The sequence below is a fragment of the Dermacentor silvarum genome, chromosome 1 (genome assembly GCF_013339745.2).
Source record: "Dermacentor silvarum isolate Dsil-2018 chromosome 1, BIME_Dsil_1.4, whole genome shotgun sequence".
NCBI lineage: Eukaryota > Metazoa > Arthropoda > Arachnida > Ixodida > Ixodidae > Dermacentor > Dermacentor silvarum.
The window spans coordinates 44,428,450-44,450,538 of record NC_051154.1 but is presented as its reverse complement, the minus strand read 5'-3'; the positions used below and the strand labels follow the sequence as shown (position 1 = coordinate 44,450,538).

General features: G+C 45.5%; 2 protein-coding genes across 6 annotated transcripts in view; one reads left to right on the top strand and one right to left on the bottom strand.

Moving 5' to 3' along the window:
* The window catches only part of LOC119461860 (uncharacterized), a 465,401-nt gene that overhangs the window by 133,901 nt on the left and 309,411 nt on the right, over positions 1-22,089 (bottom strand). The gene's annotated exons all lie outside the window — the stretch shown is intronic.
* Positions 12,441-14,254, top strand: LOC119437184 (S-antigen protein-like). 2 transcript variants are annotated; one of them, XM_049667260.1, is made up of 3 exons: positions 12,441-12,675; positions 12,750-13,568; positions 14,090-14,254. In XM_049667260.1, exons 1-3 carry the CDS (start codon positions 12,577-12,579, stop codon positions 14,147-14,149), a joined length of 978 nt encoding a protein of 325 aa, XP_049523217.1. In that variant the 5' UTR covers positions 12,441-12,576; the 3' UTR covers positions 14,150-14,254. The 2 variants fall into 2 exon arrangements, with proteins under 2 accessions (XP_049523217.1, XP_049523206.1); XM_049667249.1 differs by lacking the exon at positions 14,090-14,254 and having other exon boundaries at positions 12,750-13,799.

Sequence of the window (22,089 nt, the reverse complement as noted above, 5' to 3'; positions counted from 1 at the left end):
GTATTGTGCCAACATAAAATTGGCAGTATGTGCGCTGGAAAAGAGCTCCGGTCAGAAGAAAAGTGCCGAAGACGTACTTTCGCGACCTTTGCCTGTGCAGTCCCTTTTCCTTTAAGTGCGAACTTGGAGAGTGTCCAGCGTGTCCGACGGTCAGAGCTCTCACATTGACTGACCTTGGAATTCCTGAAGATGAAGAAATATTATATGCGACTTGGGAGAAAGGTGACTTAATAAAGAAAGAGTCTACACCGAGTGCATTCTTGGAGCACCTTCAGACATGCCTAAAGAAATGGATAAGCTACAACTACATCAGACGCATTCAAGGTGAAGCAATCAGCAAAGAAAAGAAGTCTATGCAGAAAACAAGTGTTGTACTGCATTTCGATTTTGCAGAGAACTGGAGAGTCACGCTACCAGACGAAATTCAGTCTCATCACTGGAGCAAAAGTCAAGTCACCATATTGGCCTGTGTGGCCACGACCCAGAAAGGGGCGCACAGTTTTGCTATGGTCCCGAGAAATATTGGCTAGTCTAGCGTCCGCCGAGAGAAGCGAGTACGCTTTCGGAATGACGGCGGTGGTGGCGCTACGAACAGTCGTCATGGAAAGGAGTAATGGTGCCAGCGCTAACATTCGCAAATGTCATTATATACTTAAAATCGGATATATTGACGGGTTTGGAAGTTAACCAAAGATCAGTAGGCCGGTTGGCTTTGGGAGCCCACGGTAATACCACAAATGAGGCAGTGCAAGGTGACATGGGTTGGGCCTCTTTTGAAGTCAGAGAAGCACAGAGCAAAATTAGTTTTGAAGAAAGGCTCAGGAACATGGATGAAAAAAAAAAAAAAATGGGCGGCTAAAGTGCGCAAGTATCCCTACATGAAAAGCGTAAACACAGAATGGAGGAAGAGGTCAAGGAAGTTGGCAACCAAGTACAGGGTAATCGAAACTGCAAATAGACAACCAGGAGTCATCAGAAAGAAAGTGAGAGAAATAGAGACCGTGAATTGGATGCAAAGAATGGAAACAAAAAGGACAATGGAGATTTACAAAAATGAGAAGAAAGAAATTAGAAGGGAAAATCTGTACGATAACACAAAGGGCAGTGCCTTGCTATTTAAGGCTCGAGCCGGTTGCCTAAGGACGAAAACATATCGGAACAAATATTCGGAACTAGATGAGACATGTGCATGCTGCAGTAAAGATCCAGAAACCACTCAGCGCATCCTGATGGAATGCGACGGGATCCACCCAGCGAGAACCGTAGGTAACGTGCAACTCCCAGAAGCGCTTGGTTTCAATGTGGAAGGAAACATAAACAGATCAGCCGTAGAGATCAGCAAGAGACGATTGGAGTACTGGTGGAAAAAAAGCAGGGAAAAGATGGATACGACCTGATCTCTTAAAATCATAGGCAGCGGTACAAGGTAAATTTTTGAAAAAGAAAAATAATAATGAGAGGTAGACAAAAATGCGAGATAAAGAACATGTATAGTATACCTGATTAAATCAAGCAGGCTAGGTGACTATTTGTCGCCGTCCCGTTTCAAAGGGGATGCCAATAAATCATCATCATCATCATCATGCTAGGGCGCGGCGCTTGGAGGCCCGACTGCGTGTTTATGGGCCATGCCCCCCCCCCCTCTCTCTTTTTTTTTTTTTTCTGCCGCCGCGTTCTTGTTCCGCATTAGAGCGATATCTGTAATGGGTGTGATGAGATATTGTAGAAGCGTAACGTGGCATTCATTCGCGAAGACATTTTGCTGTGCTGTTTCACAAGCATGCCTGTGGAATGGGGATACGACTCCTTCTACCTCGCTCGCCGACTGCCTCAAAGCCAAATGAAAATAAAACAACGACAACTTTGTTCAGACGATGTTTTTTTTTTATTATTATTTCACACAAGCAATAATGAAACAATAGAAAGCGGTTTCCTCAGAACACAAAACGATTGCGCAGCATTGAAAAAGTTGAACAGTGAATTTATTTATTCATGCTATACTGCCATCTGACTTTTGGCAGTTATGTCCGGAGTGGTTGACAGCTTAAAAAAAAAAAAAAAAAAAAAAAAACATAAAGTACAGGTGTGCCATTTGGCACAGTAAAGAGTAAAAAAAAAAAAAAAATCAAACCCAAGCTCGTTCAAAACCTATACAAGACAAACAGAAAGACCTTCCAGTTAAGAGTGAACAAAAACAGCAAAAAGAAAGTATATAGATAAGAATGAAGAACCCTTAGAAAACAGTGTAAACAAATTACAGCACACAACAAGCGATGAATTGGCAAGAGGTTCGTAAATAAGAAGAAAAATTATAGAAAGAAGACAATTACAAGGCCGCTGAACTTGCGTCTCAGATGTGATGCAATCGGTGAAATGCAGTTATTTGCATCTTCTCATTTTCAAATGTTTTAGCTTTTCTTTCTTTGATGTCTTTTCATTATTGAGAGACTTCGTGAAAAACCACAGACGCAGAAGAGTGTAAAACTTCACTTTCTCACAAGTAATCTGCTGTCCATGTTCAGGACAGACTAGTGCATGCAGGAAAATGCACTTGAGCATTATTTACGCTCCAAAAGCAGACATTGAATCTTTCAGGCGATTGAACGCAAGAGAATTGGTTGCGGTTCCTGCAAAGCCTGGTATTCAGTCCTGGCATATGTGGGAGTGCAAGCAGACCCATAACTCCGAACTGCAGTTGTTCGTGGAAAGAACAGTTGCTTCGGATAAGCAACGTGGCAGTGAAATCGAATATCGCATGTTCTTGAAAAGCTGTAAGACCAGATTAATAAAATATAACCCCATAGCAACAGTACCGTCACCCTTCTTCCTCGGCCACATTGGCATACAACATACGCAATCGTGCGGCTAAAGAATGTTGTAACCCACACAGGACAGCGTCGCTTGCTGGCAGCGTTATATTTGAACAATGAATATTACGTTGAATGAGTTCTTGCATAGCCCAGCAAATCAGAGAGCAGGAAATCCGTGTTGCGGCCTCTAGGCTGAGTGTGGTCACATTTGGCGCCTTGTAACTTGATCGGTACTCAAATTATGAAACGTTTTTTTACACACAGCGGTAGATAACGTCTTTGACTTCATTCAGAGTATTTCTAAAAAAAAAAAAATTAAAAATGGCCTTTATCAGAAAACTATTTTCAAATTTCTATGTTTTTGGCAAACCACTTAAGTTTCAGTGAAATTTTTAAATATAACGGTGCTTGACAAAGCAACAAAAATTATTTCAAAAGAATGTGAAAACTGAAAAGTTCATGTGCACCGAGTTTTATTATCCTCAGTTTAATTGGTCTAGAGCAATAAATTCCTGAATTACAAGTACTTTGGTCCGTTTACCATGTTTGTGATTTTTTTTTAAATTCCTTCTGTAGCCAAGTGCAATAAAATACTTATAAGTCCCCACTTGTTCATTGTGGGGGAAAAATATTGTAATCGGGAAGCGCAGCAGTATTTCTCTATGCGCGCTCAAAGTTCAGCAATCGCAAAACTGGCGGAAATGTGTTTTCGACGGCCGAAATTTGCGCATTTTTTTTCAGGCGAACAAGCTTTTTTTTTTTTTTTTTTTTTTCACAAAACTAAGTTCAGAAGCAGTGTTATGGGCCCAAAACTTGCGCCTACAGTAAATTTCATCAAAATCGGGAATGATGACCAGGACCACCTGTTCGTTCTTATGCAAGGCTACTTGATAGGTTTGATTTATAAGGTTGGAGTTCAAAGGCGCGCGACACGATTTATCTTGTCTAATTATTTTTCACAATTCGAGCATTTCAGCACTAAAAGCCCAAATAAACTTACTCGCTCTAGCCTCACGCCGTAGAATAGCACATCTTTACCTTTTTCATAAATTCTTCCATTCTTTGCCTTTTGATAACCCATACATAAAAAGAGCCCATCGCATTGGCCGCACCAGTGACTACAACACAGTATATCTCCCACATGTCCATACCGCGACTTTTCAGCAGCACTTTTTCCTGCGCGCAGCACGAGACTGGAATGGCCTGCTCACCGAGATTGCCACTATCACCGACCCACTAGCATACAAGCGGCTCATCGAAAACATTCCATCGTGATTTTTATTATCTTTGTTTGTCATTAACCACCCACTCCCTCCTGTAATGTCTCAACAAGACACCTTTGAGGAAATAATTGAACAAATAATCAAAATAAAAAAATAAAAAATAGAAAAATACAGCCTTGGTCCGCGCGTGCGCGGCATCCCTGGTAAGCAAGCCTCGCTCCCTAGTGCATCTAGATAGGCGTTGCCTTGCGTAAAAAAAACTTGCGGTTTGTCCCTCTAGCGCTGCAGCGACACCCCACATCTGGGGGGGCGAGGGGGGGGGGGGGAGGGGGTGATCGGGGCGTGTAGGCGATAGCGTGCTCGCGCGCTATGCAGCGTAATCTCTAAACGCACGCGTAATCCTTGTGGCGTATTCTCGTCGGAATCTGCATTCATTCTAAGAGATAGTCATGCTTTCTGGACAGCTTGCGTGGATGGAATCCATGAGCGTTTATAACACAGTGGTGACCACTGAGTTCACCACGCTCTACTTTTACTTATACCTAATGTCTTGCCTATTGTTAATTATTTCGCCTAAAGACACTATGAATTCTTCGCTTATCTTTCCTGTGGGCGAGCGCCACGGCTCGCCTATATAATAGTTCTGGAGCGCACTTTTCAACCGGATTATCGCGTTGCGCGATGTATTTAAGTCCTTGTGCAATTATATTCCGAGCTGTATTTACTACTTGGGAATAAGATCAGAACTTTGACTGTAACACACGACGGCTCCGTTAACAAGGATGACTGCGCGCAGTAATAAAAGTTTTGAAAATGACATCAGACAGCGTACTCCAATACGCCAATTTCATGCACACGAATTAATTTTATGCATGCAGCACTATAATAAAGGTCTATTCAATGCTTCGCAGTCACAATGAACATCGCATAGTGCGCTATTTACTTACGAAATCTGGCCGCTTCGCTGCACTTTTAGTTGAGAGTGCTCTAAAATTTCATCGCGTGTCTGCGTTGGTTGGCGCAAAATATTAAATTTTTCGTTCAGTGTCGTTATACGTTGCTAATCAAGAAGGTGTTCAGCTAAGTATAAAATGCGTATGAAAAATAAAAAAAGAAAACACGTTAAGTGGGGTCCCATATCGATTGCTAAGACAACTTTGACGGCGAAAGCTTTAATGCGTTGACGTCATTTCATTTGCGATTGTTTGCTTATGTTGATTAATTATTAAATAACTACTAATATGTCGTAATTCGGTTTAATTGCTTTCTTGCTGTTACGGAGTCTTTAATTGATCCTTATTAGTATGTACTGCTCTTTCGAACTCTTAATTAGTCTTAATTTGGCGTGACCATTCCTATCACGGAGTTTCGAATTGATGTTAAATAGTCTCTATCACTGTTCACAACCCTTAATTACCTTTAATTAATCTTAATTATTCTTAGTTACTTAGTAATTCACCTTAGCACGCTTTAACAAAGGTGTCGTATGTTGTCCGTGTACTGGTCTTATTATATACCCTAATTACTTTTAATTATACGTTGAGACTCTTGAATTACTCTTGATTATATTTTGATACTAGGTGCTGAATTCACTTTTACATGCTTTTTTGAACGGTAGAGGTGTAGTATGCGGCTTTATGATTTTTGCTACCGCAAGTGTTGTCGACGACGGTCACATTCCGCGACTAATGAACCAGTTAAGCCGTTCGCTTAGCTGGTTCATTAGGCGCCTATGCCCATTAACGCGCACACACGAGCACTTATGCTCCATCGCGCGCACACGCCCGCACACAGTGTTTCTGAGACCGCATCCGCACAGCCCCCCATATGACAACGCTAAAAGGCACCCAACGCAATTCTTTTGGAGCAAGACAACACCTATTTAGATGCACTAGGGAGCAACGACACGGCCGGCCGACGGCGGCGGCGCCCGCCTTCTCCATGGCGGTCGTAGATACGAAGGGAAGGATCCGAATCACGGCATCAGCGAGGCTGCCGTCGGCCGAAGCAGCGGAGGAGATGGTCATAGCCTTCGCGGTACTCAACGGAGGTACGGAGGATAGCCTGATCATAAGCGACTCCAAATCAGCGATCCGGAACTTACCAAAGGTTGGGTGTCCGCGGATGTGGCGCGCATGCTCAAAGCCAGAGCCGGGGACTTCGTGTCCGGCACGATTACGAACAAGTCCCTCAAATGGTTCCCCGCGCACGTCGGGGAGCTTGGGACTAACAAAGACAACAGCCGCGACAACAACGACAACAAACACACCGGCATCCCGCCCAACCACAATGAGCGCGCCCACCTCGTCGCGAGGCAGCTTACCCGCCGCGACGCGATCACCCATAGGGCAGCCGCCGCCGTTGTTTTGCGGGACTCCAGCGGAGGAGTTACCAACACAACCCAAATCGCGGCTGACGGAGCTGGGGGGGCCACGGGGACGCCGACCGCACTATCGAGGAGTTTCCGGCCTCGCACCGAGAGGTTCTTGCCACTACAGGAAAGAACGTAAGAAATGTCCACAACCCCACGGGCGGCTGGACAGGTCCCAGGCAGTCGACCTGAGGCGGTTGCAGACGGGCACTTTCACCAACACCTACCACCTGCACCGCCTGTGGCCCGCGCTGCAGCCGTCGCCCGGCTGCCCGTGGTGCGAGCACGAACGGCCTGATATGGCCCATATGCTTTGGGAATGCCAACGCCATGAGGATGAAGGACCAAGAGGAAGGGGGAAGCCAACAGCAGGCCCCTCTGAAGCGGGGCGCCTCGCTGAGAGATAGCAAGGCGCCCTCCTCAGCGAGGCACCCGAGGAGCCAGGAGTGGGCCGTCCAGCGGGCCAGGGCCATTGCCGAGGATCTCGGAAGATTTTTCTCCGGCGATGGACCCTTGGCAGCCTAGCCCCGGGCACCAACAGCCATAACCGTTGGGAAAATAAAGTTTATTCCTATCCTATCCTTCCAGTTAATTTTGTGCTTCAATGAATAAAATAGCATTTTGGTAATAAAGTAAGTGTATAACAGCGCAGGATGTTCAATTTACCCTGCGCTTAATGTTTGTGCTCTATTCCTTGCTACCAGAAATGGCAAAAATACTTCGCGTCCACGTTCGATCGCGTCCACGAGCGTGGCCGCCGTGTCTAAAGGGGTTAAATTCCCTGACTGATGTAGGAAAAGCCTCAATTTTCTTCTAGTATGCTTTTCTTTTTGCAATCTCTGTTATATGCTCTTCATTTATGTTTAGAAATTATGATGCTATTGCATGGTTCGTGTTTTGCGTTAGTATTTCTCCAAAACGTTAATGTTGAGCGTCTATGAACGCTACGCAGGCAATTTTTTTTTTCTTTTCGTCTATTATCATTTGGTCTAGTTGTTCGTAGACCATTTCTGAGACTAAGGCGTAGTCGATACGTGTTACCTGTTACCGCATTGCCACGTTACCTTCCCATGACAGGTACACCTATGAGCAAAAATATACGGACCAGGGGTTGCGCGATAAAGCCCATTTTTTTCCTCTGCCTATGAACGCAACTTGAAATTGAGGAATGCGGTCCAAACTTGGCATTGGGGAACTTTTCAGTGTACTCGTCAATTCCAGTTTATGCTTGTTAATTACGAAGGGATTCAGTTTTTTCGCAACCCTGTGGTCCGTATACGGGTCTCACGGGTGTACCTGTTCATGACCTGTCTATTCTCCCCTCTTAACTACTATAAGGTTCTGTTCATCACACAGATCGCTTCTAATGCAATCAATCAATTCCTTTTTTTTTTCTCTGCTATCACTGCCTGTCCATAGGTAGTTTTGATTTTGACAGCGCCATGTCTCGGTCGCATATTTTAGTTCACTATGCCACTGCTACTTTTATTTCTGTTGCTCTGTGGAACGTGCAGATTTCCTTCGCTAAGTTTAGTATAGATGTTTAGCTTTCTGGTAAAAACGCGGCCTCTTGCGTGGGCGGATCCCGGAGATAGGCCACAACCGTGCCAAAGGAATTGCATCATTTTCAAGTTTCCGTCTTTGTTTCGCACTTTTAATATTTCAGTCTGAGTCGATTTAACATCAAACGCATGCGCTGTGGGTGTTTTGTTTCATGACATTGGTTTGTCGATTGTCATTCTCAAAATTCCGAGGTATAGCTTTGTCAAGGATGTGAGACAAGTGATGAGCAACATTAGTGATTTAATGGTGTTGTAATATAACTCGCATATATCGCACTTCATGTAAGAAGGCGTGAGCTATACATATACTGTCACGGCTGCCACCCGTTCGTTGTCGGCGCGAAGTCGATCGACGGGGTATACAAGCCGGTTGGTCGTTCCGTACTGGAGCGAACACAGTGTAAGAGTCAGAGTCGGGAGTTAAAAAAAGGTTACTTATCGACTGATTAATATACACAAATTAAAAAAATAATAGAGTGATAAAAAGACACAAGACTGACTGACACACTTCAGCTTAATGTAGTACAATGACGATGACAAATAAATATGACGAGCAATTAACAGTGGATATACACATGAAACGGCGCGGATCAAATATACAATACACTTAACAGTAGTCCACTAAAACAAAGTTCAAAAAAAAAAAGAAAAGTGGGGGGGGGGGGGGGGGGGACGGTTGATTCTTCCCTCCCTGTCCGAGGTCGTGCCCCGGCACTGCACCGAGAGGCACACGCACACACTTGGGTCCGATAATCGGCGTGTCGCTATCTCGAAACTATGTGCCGTACCGTGGGACCATGACGTTTTTGACACCCGTTAATCGGCGTGTCGATGACTCGAAACTATGCCGCCTCGTGACATATACCTAAACATATTCGAAAAATCATCCCAAATCACGCAGAGTGATTTGGGATGATTTTCATGGCCGCCGATGCCGGCGCCAACGCCGACACCAACGCCGACGCCGGATTTTCTTCGACACGGGGCCCTTAACGCTCTCACGTTAAAATACATGGAACCCTAGCCATACTATGACAGCTTTGCTGTAATAACGAACTGGTAAATGATAGTGGACTAAAAGATGACGTACCACCGGAGGGTAAGGGTTACGGGTTCGGCTCCCGCCGGCGGCACATTATCTTTTCGTCCACTTACGTTTTCCTGTGGTTTATTATTTCGAGCATTTCAATTTCAACCAATAAACTTGACCGATACTGTTCTTGGCCTCATTGCCTGTTGGCCTTCATGTGGTCATCATTAACAAAAATCACGACTCTCCCTTCATTTTCTCGTATATATATATATATATATATATATATATATATATATATTGTGCAGTTGACGGGGCTCGTCTGCTCCAGACATTGCACTTGACTCCTCGAAGAGGCAGGACGCTTGTCGGGTGAACTCCTTTGCTATGTGGCGAACGCGGTTTCAATCATGGATCCTGTACCTCAAAAAGGGGCGACGTAATGCTAACGGCGTTTCTCCCGCATTACCGCTAAATCACCACTGACTTCTTTTCTGTCGTTTAGTTACGCGCATTAAAACAGTTAACAGCCCCAGTATATGTGAGCGCTATCAGCCTCACAGTGGGTTTCTGCCGTTCCCGGACGAAACCATCATCATCATTACAGACAACTGCGATAACGACGATAGTTACACGCGTAGTTAAATTTTTATTTCTTTGATTTTTTTTCTATTACTTTCACTGTTCCCCACTTATTTCAATTGTTTTCTTGGCATTACTAATTGTCTTCTAATGCCACCTGAATCTTGACCAATTCCCCATAGTGGGTATCAGCCATAAGTATATAGAGCGTTGACAAACGAAGGCCTGACGCCGGCTCGTCGACCAACAAGTTCATCTTCATCTACTTATTGACCAATGCCCAGTAATGGGTAAGCTCCGTGGTTTAAGCAAGTCACCTAACCGCGTAGGTCTTACGCAACTCGGATAATCATTGTACACCTCGCTTCGACTTGGCCCGGCAGTCGTTCGTAAAGTCTTGGTGTTGCCATCCGATACAAGGGTCTACCTTAATTCTTCCCCCGTGAAGAGCCCTCGTTCATATAACGGACGTTTCAATACATTAATTCGTGGTTGAAACACGGACCCGATGAAGAGAAGACGCAACATGGCGGCGAGTGCAATGAATGATTCTGCAAGAAAATACGAGAGATCTGCGTTTGCCGTACGTTCCTTAGTAGTACCATGCACACGGACGAAGGGGTCTGGCGTGCGTCGATTATTTCAGCATCTTTCAAGCTGCAATAGTCTGCTGTGGTACCTGGGAGTCCAGCTACGAGAACTTGACGACGCCGACGTCGGCAATTTGCAACTTGTGACGATCCGTGAAATACACTACACGTCGTCTTCCAGCGTAGGTCACGAGGCTCAGTGGAACGCGGCGGATTTTTTGAAGTCTCTTCTGAACACACACAAATGCATCGAAGGAATAGAGCTCGACTGTGTCATCGCGAACAACTTTTCTTTGCTCAAGGCTGTCATTAATTCACCCTCCCTGAGAAGAGTGAGAATCCAGGGAACGCTCAACTTCCAGGAGAAACAGCTTCAAAGCATGTACACTACAATACGCCTGCTAGGCAACATTGAGCAGCTGGAGCTCTGTACGCCGTCTGCAGACCCTCTACACCAAGTTTTGCTTTCAGTCCTGGACCTGTTGCGGCCTGGTGCTAATCTGACGTCTCTCGACGTGGCACAACTGCAGACGAACAACCTTTATACAAGGATGTTGATTGACGCTCTCATGCAGAATACTACCATTACCAAACTAGTCATCGGAGCCTGCATCTTCTCGTCAGCTTTTAACGGCGCAGCGGACAAGTTCGCGAAGTACTTGACCAAAGAAAATTCGACGCTAAAGAAGCTAACTATCAGAGTCCACCATTATCTGGACAGGGACGGCATGAAAGTTGTGGTGCGAGCCATCTCGTAGGCGTCGATGCTGGAGGAACTCGTCGCTGACTTGAGTTTGAGGGACACAGAACAGATGGCGCTCTTTGCCGAAGTGGTCGAGCGAAGCCAGAGTTTGCGCAATTTTTCCGTGACTCGTTCGAAGTGTTGCGAGCGATTCATGACGCCCCACATAGATGAACATGTCGTCCAGAAGCCACGCTGAGCTGATGCTCCCTTGGCTCTCAGCGTTGCCAAAACACACCACCCTGTTAAAGTTAGAATTTGACTTGCAGGGAGTTGGTGTCAACGAGTGCTGTGACTTCTTCCGCGCTGTGGCAATGAACAACACGTTGCAACTTGTCATCGTTCGTAACATCACACTAGTCAATGGCCTGAGAGAAGTATTTCCCCTGATGGGCACATGTGGTCTTTCATGGAAACTGTCCATCGAAGACCTCCAATGAGGCCTTTAAGATCCCAGACCTGCCCGAGTGCCCGTTTGTCACGACTGTGACACTGAGCTACAGTCACATAGAAAGGTTGGAAGTTTTCACGTCAGCGTTCGGTGTGCTCTTGAACTGTCCTCATGTAACATCGCTTAGCATTCACACTATGAATGATTTGTATGACTACAATGTGCAGAACGATATTGCCGCATACATAAGAATGGCATCGACACTCAAACACTTCAAACTTCACCTTTGGACCGCATTCCGTGGATTTTTCCAACCGGATGAGAGGTCTGAAGATCATTTAATTGATCGAGGCGTTAGGGTCCAACGTGAACTTGCAAACGATCACACTCAGCATGCCATTTACCGAGATGGGCTTTCAATCGCTTGTGTTTTATGCTGTGCCGATGCCAAAGCTCAACCAACTGTGTCTGGCAGACTGTGACTGGTGTTTAAACAGGTTTTTCTATTTGTATTTGGTGCGTGTGATAGAAATGAATTATACCTTGCTTCGCGTTCCCCCCTCCTCCTCCCCGCCACTCCACTGAAGGGAGCGCCTTAATGCGGGAGAAGGGAGAAATTAGGCAAGCGAGCTTTCCTACACACATAATCGTACATCACGTCTGAAACGTTCATCACAATATTTTCGTACGGAAACAGGAACCGGAAACAGCACGTCGCATTTTAGAGAAATAAAAAAATAAAAAACATGGCTTTTCTCATTTTTATTTCTTTATTTATTAGACCCTCACCACTTTCACTCTCACGCGTGCTAGTGCATTGCCTCCGAGATGTAAGACGGCGCGTTGACGTGTGGCCATTGAGTTTCTCACTATAACACTTTATAGTGTGAAACTCTATGCGTGTGGCGTTGCAATCTGAAAAGCCGTATGTGACGTGCAGCGTACGCTTTTTTTTTTTTTTTTTTCTTTCGGCAGATGACACTACAATCGCCTAAACCCCCAGCAGCGCGACTTTATGAAATGGTTTTACTTGTATCACTGTTTCTTTCAAAGACATAATTTCTTGCGACTCGCACAAATAACTCAACACAGCTGTGAATAATCTATTTTAAATTTCCGACATGCCGTAATCACGACGACATAACAACGACGTAGTAGCTTGTAAGCCATTGCCACAGCCAGATCGAATTTAGTAAAGTTACTGTACAGACTACAGCAATAGTGCAGCAATAGTGGAATTTAGTCTTTAATTTAAAGTCAAACCATTCTGATAGAATGAGTCAAGAAGGAAACAACCACCGCGACGAGCGCCCGCAAGGAACTAGCCATCAGGATGGCCTTTCCGGCGATGCAGAAGTAGCTTCGCTAGTTCAGGTACCGTGAGTCAGCAAGTCATATAAAAGAACATTCCATTAATGCTTATTTTGCTCGTTTTTTTGTCCATCTAGGGCCCAGCCTCCAGTCAACGAGAACAATCTCCTCAAGTTGGCGGAGACAAGGAGCCCATCGCTGACGTTGGCGGAGACAAGGAGCCCATCGCTGACAAGGAGCCCATCGCTGACGTTGGCGGAGACAAGGAGCCCATCGCTGACGTTGGCGGAGACAAGGAGCCCATCGCTGACGTTGGCGGAGACAAGGAGCCCATCGCTGACAAGGAGCCCATCGCTGACGTTGGCGGAGACAAGGAGCCCATCGCTGACGTTGGCGGAGACAAGGAGCCCATCGCTGACAAGGAGCCCATCGCTGACAAGGAGCCCATCGCTGACGTTGGCGGAGACAAGGAGCCCATCGCTGACGTTGGCGGAGACAAGGAGCCCATCGCTGACGTTGGCGGAGACAAGGAGCCCATCGCTGACGTTGGCGGAGACAAGGGGCCCATCGCTGACAAGGAGCCCATCGCTGACGTTGGCGGAGACAAGGAGCCCAGCGCTGACGTTGGCGGAGACAAGGAGCCCATCGCTGACGTTGGCGGAGACAAGGAGCCCATCGCTGACGTTGGCGGAGACAAGGAGCCCATCGCTGACAAGGAGCCCATCGCTGACGTTGGCGGAGACAAGGAGCCCATCGCTGACAAGGCGCCCATCGCTGACGTTGGCGGAGACAAGGAGCCCATCGCTGACAAGGCGCCCATCGCTGACGTTGGCGGAGACAAGGAGCCCATCGCTCATTTCCGCGCAGAATTGAGAAAACGTTTGACCGATATCAAACAGCATACTGAGATCCAGGAGCAATTCCTCTCCGGCATACAGGAAAGAATTGGCGCAAAGGTATGGGCTGCGTTACAATTAAATTTATTCGCTGCATCGATATACGCACGTGTTATTTGCTGCTTTATTATTCATATTTCCACCGACTGTTTATGTTACTTGAATTCTTGCCAGCTATTCAGGAATTATTTAACACTTCACATTTATTATTGCGATTCACTCTATTCGAAATGATTCCGAATGCAGTCATATTTTTGCAAGTGGGCGGGCGGGGTAACATCTCGCCGTCTTGGTGGGCCAAGCTCGGTGATAGCTGGTCAAAATTATGTGCCACAGGGGCGACTGCCAGTGCGGCCACTGGTATCTGCGTTTTAGTTTGCGCTTCCAAGCCTAATTATATCTTGTCATTAGCAACATAGTATAAATATAAACACTGCAGCATAAAACCTCTATGTAACCATTCGCTAATCAGCAGTTACATGAATCATGCAACCGTTCACGAATGCTTCGCAGTACGTAGACATCAAGTACAGTTAAGATTGATTTTTTTTTTTTCCTTTCTTCTGTTATCTGTTTATAAGGTGGCAAAGGTGGTGGAGGAGCACAACAAGCGTAGGAGACTGCACTTGGAGCAGAAATGAAAAAGAAAAGAGATCGCATCGGAGATCAACGGCGCCCTGCAGAGAATCGCCGAACACAAGATGCGAGACACCATCAAACCTGGAACGCACTCGCGTGAATGAGAAATATATATGCTGTCAAACAAAAGCAAACCCCACAAGAATAAATCAGTTCTCTTTATTGTACGCTGGAGAGGTGTGCATGGTCATGCACGCAGTGTTCATTTTACTTATTCTCTCTCTATACAGTCGAACCCGGATATATCGAGCCTGAAGGCGATTACAAAAGTTCGATATCTAGGTAGTTTAATATATAAAATAAACATTTGATACAGACATTTTCAAGGGGATTTAGAACTGTTCCATATACCCAATAATTCGTTTATGTGGGTTTGATAAATCCAGGTTCATATATGTATAAATATAATCATCATCAGCCTATATTTATGCCCACTGCAGGACAAAGGCCTCTCCCTGCGAATCTCCAATTAGCCCTGTCTTGCATTAGCTAATTCCAAATTGAGCCTGCAGATTTCCTAACTTCATCACCCCACCTAGTTTTCTACCATCTCAACTGCGCTTGCCTTCTCTTGATATCCATTCTGTAAATCTAATGGTTCACCGGTTATCCATCCTACGCATTACATGGCCTGCCCAGCTCCACATTTTTTTTCTCTTAATGTCAACTAGAATATCGGCTATCCCCGTTTACTCTATGATCCACACCGCTCTCTTCCCGTCTCTTTAACGATATGCCTAACATGTTTCATTCCGTCGCTCTTTGTGCGGTCCTTAACTTGTTCTTGAGCTTCTCTGTTAACCTCCAAGTTTCTGCCCCACTTGCTAGCACCGGTAGAATGCAATGATTGCACACTTTTCTTTTAAATGAAAGTGGTAAGCTCCCAGGCAGGATTTGGCGATGCCTGCTGTATGTACTCCAACCCAATTTTATTCTTCTGTAAATTTCCCTCTGATGATCAGGGTCCCCTGTGAGTAATTGACCTAGATAAACGTACTCCTTTACAGACTCTAGAGACTGACTGGTGATCCTGAATTCTTGCTCCCTTGCCAAGCTATAGAAAATTGCCTTTGTTTTCTGCGCATAAATCTTCAACCCCACTCTTACACTTTCTTGGTTTAGGTCCTCAATCATTTGTTGTAATTGGTCCCCATTGTTGCTAAATAGGACAATGTCATCTGCAGACAGAAGGTTGCCGAGATATTCACCGTTGATCCCCACTCCTAAGCCTTCTCAGATGCAGTGAATAGCATTGGAGTGATTGTGTCTACCTGCCTGACCCCTTTCTTGACATGTAACTTTCTACTTTTCTTATGGAGAACCAATGTAGCTGTGGAATCTTCGTAGATATTTCCTCAAGATATTCACGTATGCATCCTGAATTCCTTGGTTACTCAATGCCGCTATGACTGCTGGTATCTCTACTGAATCAAATGACTTTTCATAATCTATTACAGCCATATAGAGAGGTTTATTGTACTCTGCAGATTTCTCGATTACCTGATTGATGACATGGATGTGATACATTGTAAAATACCCCTTCCTGAAGTCAGCCTGTTCTCTTGGTTGACTGAAATCAAGTGTTGCCCTGGTTCTACTGGAAATTATCATGGCGAATATTTTATACAGTACTGAAAGCAAGCTTATGGGCCTATAATTTTTCAGTTTTCTAACGTCTCCCTTCTTGTGGATCAGTATAAAGTTGACATTCTTCCAGTTGTCTGGTACACTTGAAGTCATGAGGCATTGAGTATAAAGGGCCGCAAGCTTTTCAAGCATGATATCTCCTTCGGCTCTTATTAAATTGACTGTTACTCCATATTCTCCAGCTGCTTTTCCTCGGGTCACGTCTTGCATGGCCCTTCAACTTCATCACTAATTATAGAAGGAACCGTTATATTCTGTTCCCCTCTACTTCGAATGAAACTAGCTTGGCTGCTCTGGTAACTGTACAGGTAAGTACAGAATTCTTGCGCTGCTTTTACTATGTCATCTAAATTGCTGATGATATTACCCTGCTTATCTTTCAGTGCATACATCTTGCCATGTCCTATGCCAAGCTTTCTTCTCGCTGATTTCATGCTGCGTCCATATCTTATGGCTTCCTCAATCTTTCCTACGTTCTAATTTCAAAGGTATCTTACTTTCTTTTTGTTGATCAGTTCTCCCAGTTCAGCAAATTCTGTCTGGTCTCTTGAGTTTGACACTTTCATGCATTGTCGTTTCTTTATTAGGTCCTTTGTTACTTGGGAGAGCTTACCTAGTGGTTGCGTTAGTGCCTTACCTCCCTTTTCAATTGCTGCTTCCAAGATTAGCCTAGTTGCAGTTTCATTCATTACCTCTATGTTTTCTTCATCTTCCTGTTCTAATGCTGCATCTTTGTTTGCTAGAACCAGCCTGAATTGGTCCGCGTTTACCCCTTTTGCGTCTAGGTTGGCCAGTTTCTTGACTAATTTTACTCTTTCTCTCTTCAAATTGAGACATTACCTTGTTCCTGTCCAGCTATATAACAAGGTGATGTTGTCTGTCATCGCTTGGAGCAAGTCAGAGTATACTGCATTTGCCCTAATTACGTAATCAGTTATTAACTTCTCAAATATATTCAGAGCAGAACTGTCAATGAGAAAATTGCAGACCATCGCCTCCTGATCCATGTTTCTGTTGCTCGATCAATACGTGCTACATAAAAGTTTTTTCCAAGAATGAAAGAAGCCCACTTAAAGAGCCACGCAACTAGTCGTGAGGCACTTTTTTGTGTTTTGCCGGCTTATTACCATTTTAGTAGCCACATGGTCGAATCGAGAAAACTAAGGAACTACTTGCTTAGAAATGGAAGTGGTACCAATTTGGAACCGGGCAGGAACCACTTGGCAACCAGTGGAATTCGTTGCGGTGAGTGGTACCATCTTAACAGCCACTTGAAGGCAAGTGGAAACCATTGTGGTCCAAGTGATACCATCTTGGTCGCTCCATTGAAATTAGCTGGCCAAACACTTTAAAAACCACTTGTCCGCAAGTGCAACCAGTTGTTGTCTAAGTGGTACCATCTTAATGGCAACTTGAAAGCACGTGGGACCACTTTAAAAACTACTTGGCTGCAAGTGGAACCTGTTGTGATCCAAGTGGTATTTAATGGCCACTTGGAAAAGTGGGACCACATGAAACCAGTTGCCATCCCACTTGAAATTTTCACCTGGGCGCGCGCCATGGTACATCTGACTTCAAAAGCACTCGCAGAGGTATTTATTTATTTACAAAATACTGCAGGACCTAGTTGGGGCCCATGCAGGAGGGGTATCAAAAGGTTTACACAAGGCAAAAAACACCAAACAGAATTCATCACAGATCATGAAGAGAGGAAAAAAAATAATATATACATAAGCGTTACACACCAATGAGCACCTTATGGCCGTGAAAACAATTATAAACATTGCAACTTTATGGAAAACAGTCGTAGCGTGCACGACAAGAAATAAAGAAACAGAAAAAAAAAGCAAGAAGAAAACAAAAGAAAAGCGCTTCACATTAGGACGTTAATGCGTCGAATGAGTCACTGTTCTGTAGCATACATTGCGGCAAAGCGTTCCAGTCTGTAATTGTTTGTGGAAAAAATGAAAACTTGACTGGTGTTAGTATGTGTTCTAAAGGTTGAGTCTTTGAGGAGAAGACTGGCACAAACATCATTAGAAACGTTGCCATTCCAAGGAAGTGGAGGAGCTCTGTTTTGTTCACCAGTTCTGGAATGGCATCAATTGCCTTCACAGTCGGGGTCTGGAGAAATGCCATTTTGGATTAGCTGGTGACCAATGTATGCTGACAACCTAGCTTGTCATGTAGCTTATGACAATCCTAGCTTGAGTTTTTCCAAGTTCAGCTTCAGGTTGTTATCACTGGCTGTACTTTTCACACATGGGCAGCATGCTGATTGGGTGTTTTGCATGTGATTAGTATATTATCAAAGTAAAGCATTACAATGCCTTGATGGTAAAATTTTCTGTCAATTGCTTGTTGAAATAGTTTTGGGGCCACGCTGAGTACAAATGGCACATTGAGAAATCTGTATACAAAGTCCCCATGGTGCAACGAATGTGCACAGGTAGGAACTCTGTTCATCAAGAGCAACCTGCCAGAAGGCACTCTTAAGTGGCATCAAGAACTGACAACACTGTGCTGCCACTGAGTCGCGCACATAGTTACTCTGGAACAGGGATACGATAGTGGTGACGTTTCACTGCTGCACTTAGCTTTCTTGGATCGAGGCAGATTCGCACATTGCCATCCTTTTTCTGAATAATGACAATGGGATGGACCCAGTCAGTTGGCTCTATCACAGGCTTAATAATGCCATTCTTCCATTCTTGATCAGTTCAGCCTTCACTGCATCTTCTAGTGCACTTGGTATTCTACGAGGGGCTGCTATTGTAGCCTGTGCATCTGGCTTGAGATGTATGCTATATTCACCTGGAAGCCTTCCAATTCTTTTATAAACACATCAGAAAATTTGACTTCTTCAAACTGGGTCAATGGAGGATAGAAGCTTCTATTGCCTGCCCCAATATGTCTCAATGGTTTCAGAAGGTTGAGTACTGTGAATGCTGCTGCCACAAATATTAGCTTAAGTTCCCTTTCAGAAGGAAAACCTTGAGCTTGCACTGGGTGCCATTTACACTGCAGGGGAATTCATAGTTACTTTCAATGTTCCATTGCTTACCCAGGTATATAGGTACATAGTGACCATTGCCCGAGTGTGACTGAGGGGTGGGTGATGCACCCTACTGAGTAGGACATTTCCAGGACATGATTGCAATATATAAACCTGATGATAAAAGCAAACTTATAGAACAATATCATATTAACTATTCAAACATGCGATAGCACCTGATATTGCGCTGTACTTGAAGGCAAACAGATTTTTCTACCCAAAACAACATTGTTTTAGGAAGATCTTTCTTGTTAGACCCAAACTAATCGAATTCACCAATGGCCTTTCATAAACATGGACAATAGTTTTCAGACTGACTGCACATCATTGACTTTGACAAGGCACTTGATCTCGTTCCCCACTCTCCCTTAATAGCATAAAACTATCATCATATTACCTTTCGATTGACTTATAGTATTGTGGATGAGAAATTTCGCATTCTGCAAACAGTTCAAGTTCACTATCAGCTGGTAGAGTGCTGGGCTCGCAATTTTTTTCTTCTCGACATCAATGATTTGCCTTCTAACATTAGATCAACAACTTGGCTGTTTACACATTGTGAGCGGAGGAAGCGGGCAGAAAGGTTGAAAAACGTTTAATTGGCAAAATTACAAACTGCGTTCATTGTTTGAGGCTGAAAAAACTCCGGCTCTCCGCTCTTCTCTCACAAAACGTCCAACGACTCTCAAGGTTGCTTGACCTCATCTCTAAATAAAGCTATGTTTAGAGCTGAAGCTCACATCCCACCCCACTTAGAAGTCCAAGTCCACTTGGAAAAAAAGCTACTGTTGCATTGACAGGTCATAGTCTTGTAGGTGGGTGGGCAGTCTGGGCTGTCTGACTGGGCACTGATCGTTCAGCGGCAAAGCAGATGCAGTTTCTGCACTACGTGACACCGGGCGAGAAGTCTTCAAAGGTGGATGGTGCATTCTTCAATCCGAAAGGCATTTGCGTCCATTTGAAAGTACCCTGGTGCATGATGAATGTGGTTTTCTCCTGGTCTTCCTCTTTCACTCTGATTTGCCAGCATGCACAGCACAAATCCAAGACCACGAACAGGGAGCTGCCAGCAAGGTCATCAAAAATGTCGTCAGCCCGGGGAAGTGGCTGCAGAACATTCACTGTCATATGGTTCAGAGGTATGTAATTCACACACAGCCTCTTTTTGTTGTTTTGCGTCACTACCACCGCTGGAAAGCCCCATGGGCCATAGGATGGTCGGATGATGTCACTCTCAAGCAGAGTCGCTGTCTGACGCTCTAGAAATTGTCTATCACTGGCTGTGTAACGGTACGGCTGTCGACCGTAGGGCTTGGCGTCAGGCACCAGCTTGATCTCGTGTTCGATGCCTTCATAGAGACCGATGTCTTCAGGGCTTGTGCTGAAAAGACCAGCATGACGTTGTACAATGCGCTTTACGGCTGCTTGTTCTTCGTGATTGAGCTGAGCTCCAAGGCAGATGTCATTCAGGGGATCGTCGGGGACGTTAGCAAGTGGGTCTGAAGGCAATGGGCTGGAAGAGCTTGTCTGGAGTGGGCTTGTGGGGCATGTTGTTTCCAGTTGAACTAGGGCCGCCTTGTTGAGCTGGCTCCACAAGGGTTCATTCTCGTCTGGCTCGTACTCGAATTGAAGTGGCTCTGCCGTGGGTTGCGAGGGATCAAAACGTGACAATGCAGATGTTGTCAAAATTACTGCATTTGACATTCTTGGCAATAGTTTCTCTTTGCACTGCACGACAACGTTGGTAGATGGCTGGCAGATCACAGGCAGCTTCGGAGGTTTGAAGTGGAGTTCAGCTTGGGCTGCGTAAAACCAATCCTCTCCCAGAATGAGGGGAAGGGCATTCCGTTCAAGGATGGCTGCTTCGACAACTGCGGATAGAGGCCCAATAGTGATCCTCAAAAAGACAGATCCTTCTGGCATGACAGAGCTTCCGCCGACGACAAGCAAAGGTGGCTTGGTCCACGGTTCGATGTTGAGGTTTGATGCTAAGCTTGCTGCAAGAATGGTGACGTTTGAACCGCTGTCTGGGAAAGCACTGATCTCTCCCAGTCCTTTGACGTGAGCAGTAGCGACGGCACATCTGAACTTGGATCCATGCAGGGTGTCATCGACACGGCCAACACAGGCTGTTGGTGCTTTGGGGACTGTCGGCTTGTTGTCACCCGAAGATTGCTTTGGTGTAGTACATTTACTTGCTAGGTGACCCTTCTCTTGACAGTTGTAGCACACCGCATCTTTCAAGTCTGGTCCTTTTCTGTATGCTGGGGCACCATACTTAGCTGAAATGGCTTCATACCTCGGCTCTTGGTCCGCAGGTGGTAGGCTGTTAATACGAGGAGGCGGTGTCATGCGTGTGGTGTGCTGGAACGTAGATGGTCGAGCAGTCTGTGAGGAGTTCACAGTACTGTCAGTTCTGGGAGTAGCACTCTGGAGCTGGGGGCGTCCCGGCTGTCTTCCGAATTGCTCTGCTGGCTGTGGAGATCGGATCAGGCGGGCGTGGTCCACTGCTCTATCCACTTCGGATACAATGCTGAGGAAGTCGTCCACGGTATGGGGTCGCTGAACAGCGATGGATGTGGCTACCTGGTCGTCACGAATGCCTTGAACGAGGTATTCGATGTGTTCCTTGTCAGTAATGGGAACTGGACAATGTGACATGGTCTTGAGCTTTGCAAAGGTGTACTGCTGCAGGCTCTCTCCGGCTTTTTGTGTGAGGGCTGTGACCTTCTGTTGCCACTGTATCATGGAAAGTTGCTCGCCGAATTGTTCTTGGAGTCCGGCCTTCCAGATGGTCCATGTGGTAAGCTGTCGCCCTCTTGAGGACATGCCAGTCTGCTGCGACTCCACGTAGCTTTCCTTGTGCAATGGCGAGGAGAGTTGGGTCTTCCCATCGTGCAAGTCGTTGAATGCGCTCGAGCTCTTCGATCCAGTGCTTGAAAGTAGGGGTGCCACTTCCGTTGAAGGTAGGCAGCGAAGCTGAGAGGTCTGGTAGCGTTCTCACGTGCACTGGGTTCACGTGACTTGCAATCGTGGTCATCATAATGGCCATGTTTTGGTGAAGAAAAGCTGCCATGCACTGCATGTTCTCTGCTGGGTCTGACGTGAAGGCTGGCATGACTGGGAATGACGTCGTAGGCACTGGCATGGTCGGGAACGACGTTGAAATTTCGGGCACGCATGGCACGGGTTCGTGGTTTGGCGGTGGGTCTTTCGCGGTATCAACCAAAAGTCGGTCGA

What these genes read in the sequence shown, in the direction of transcription:
- LOC119437184 (XM_049667249.1), top strand. Translation starts at nt 12,577, where the DNA reads ATGAGTCAAGAAGGAAACAACCACCGCGACGAGCGCCCGCAAGGAACT. An exon ending in AAGTAGCTTCGCTAGTTCAG is followed by an intron (nt 12,676 to 12,749) that starts GTACCGTGAGTC and finishes TTGTCCATCTAG; the next exon opens with GGCCCAGCCTCCAGTCAACG.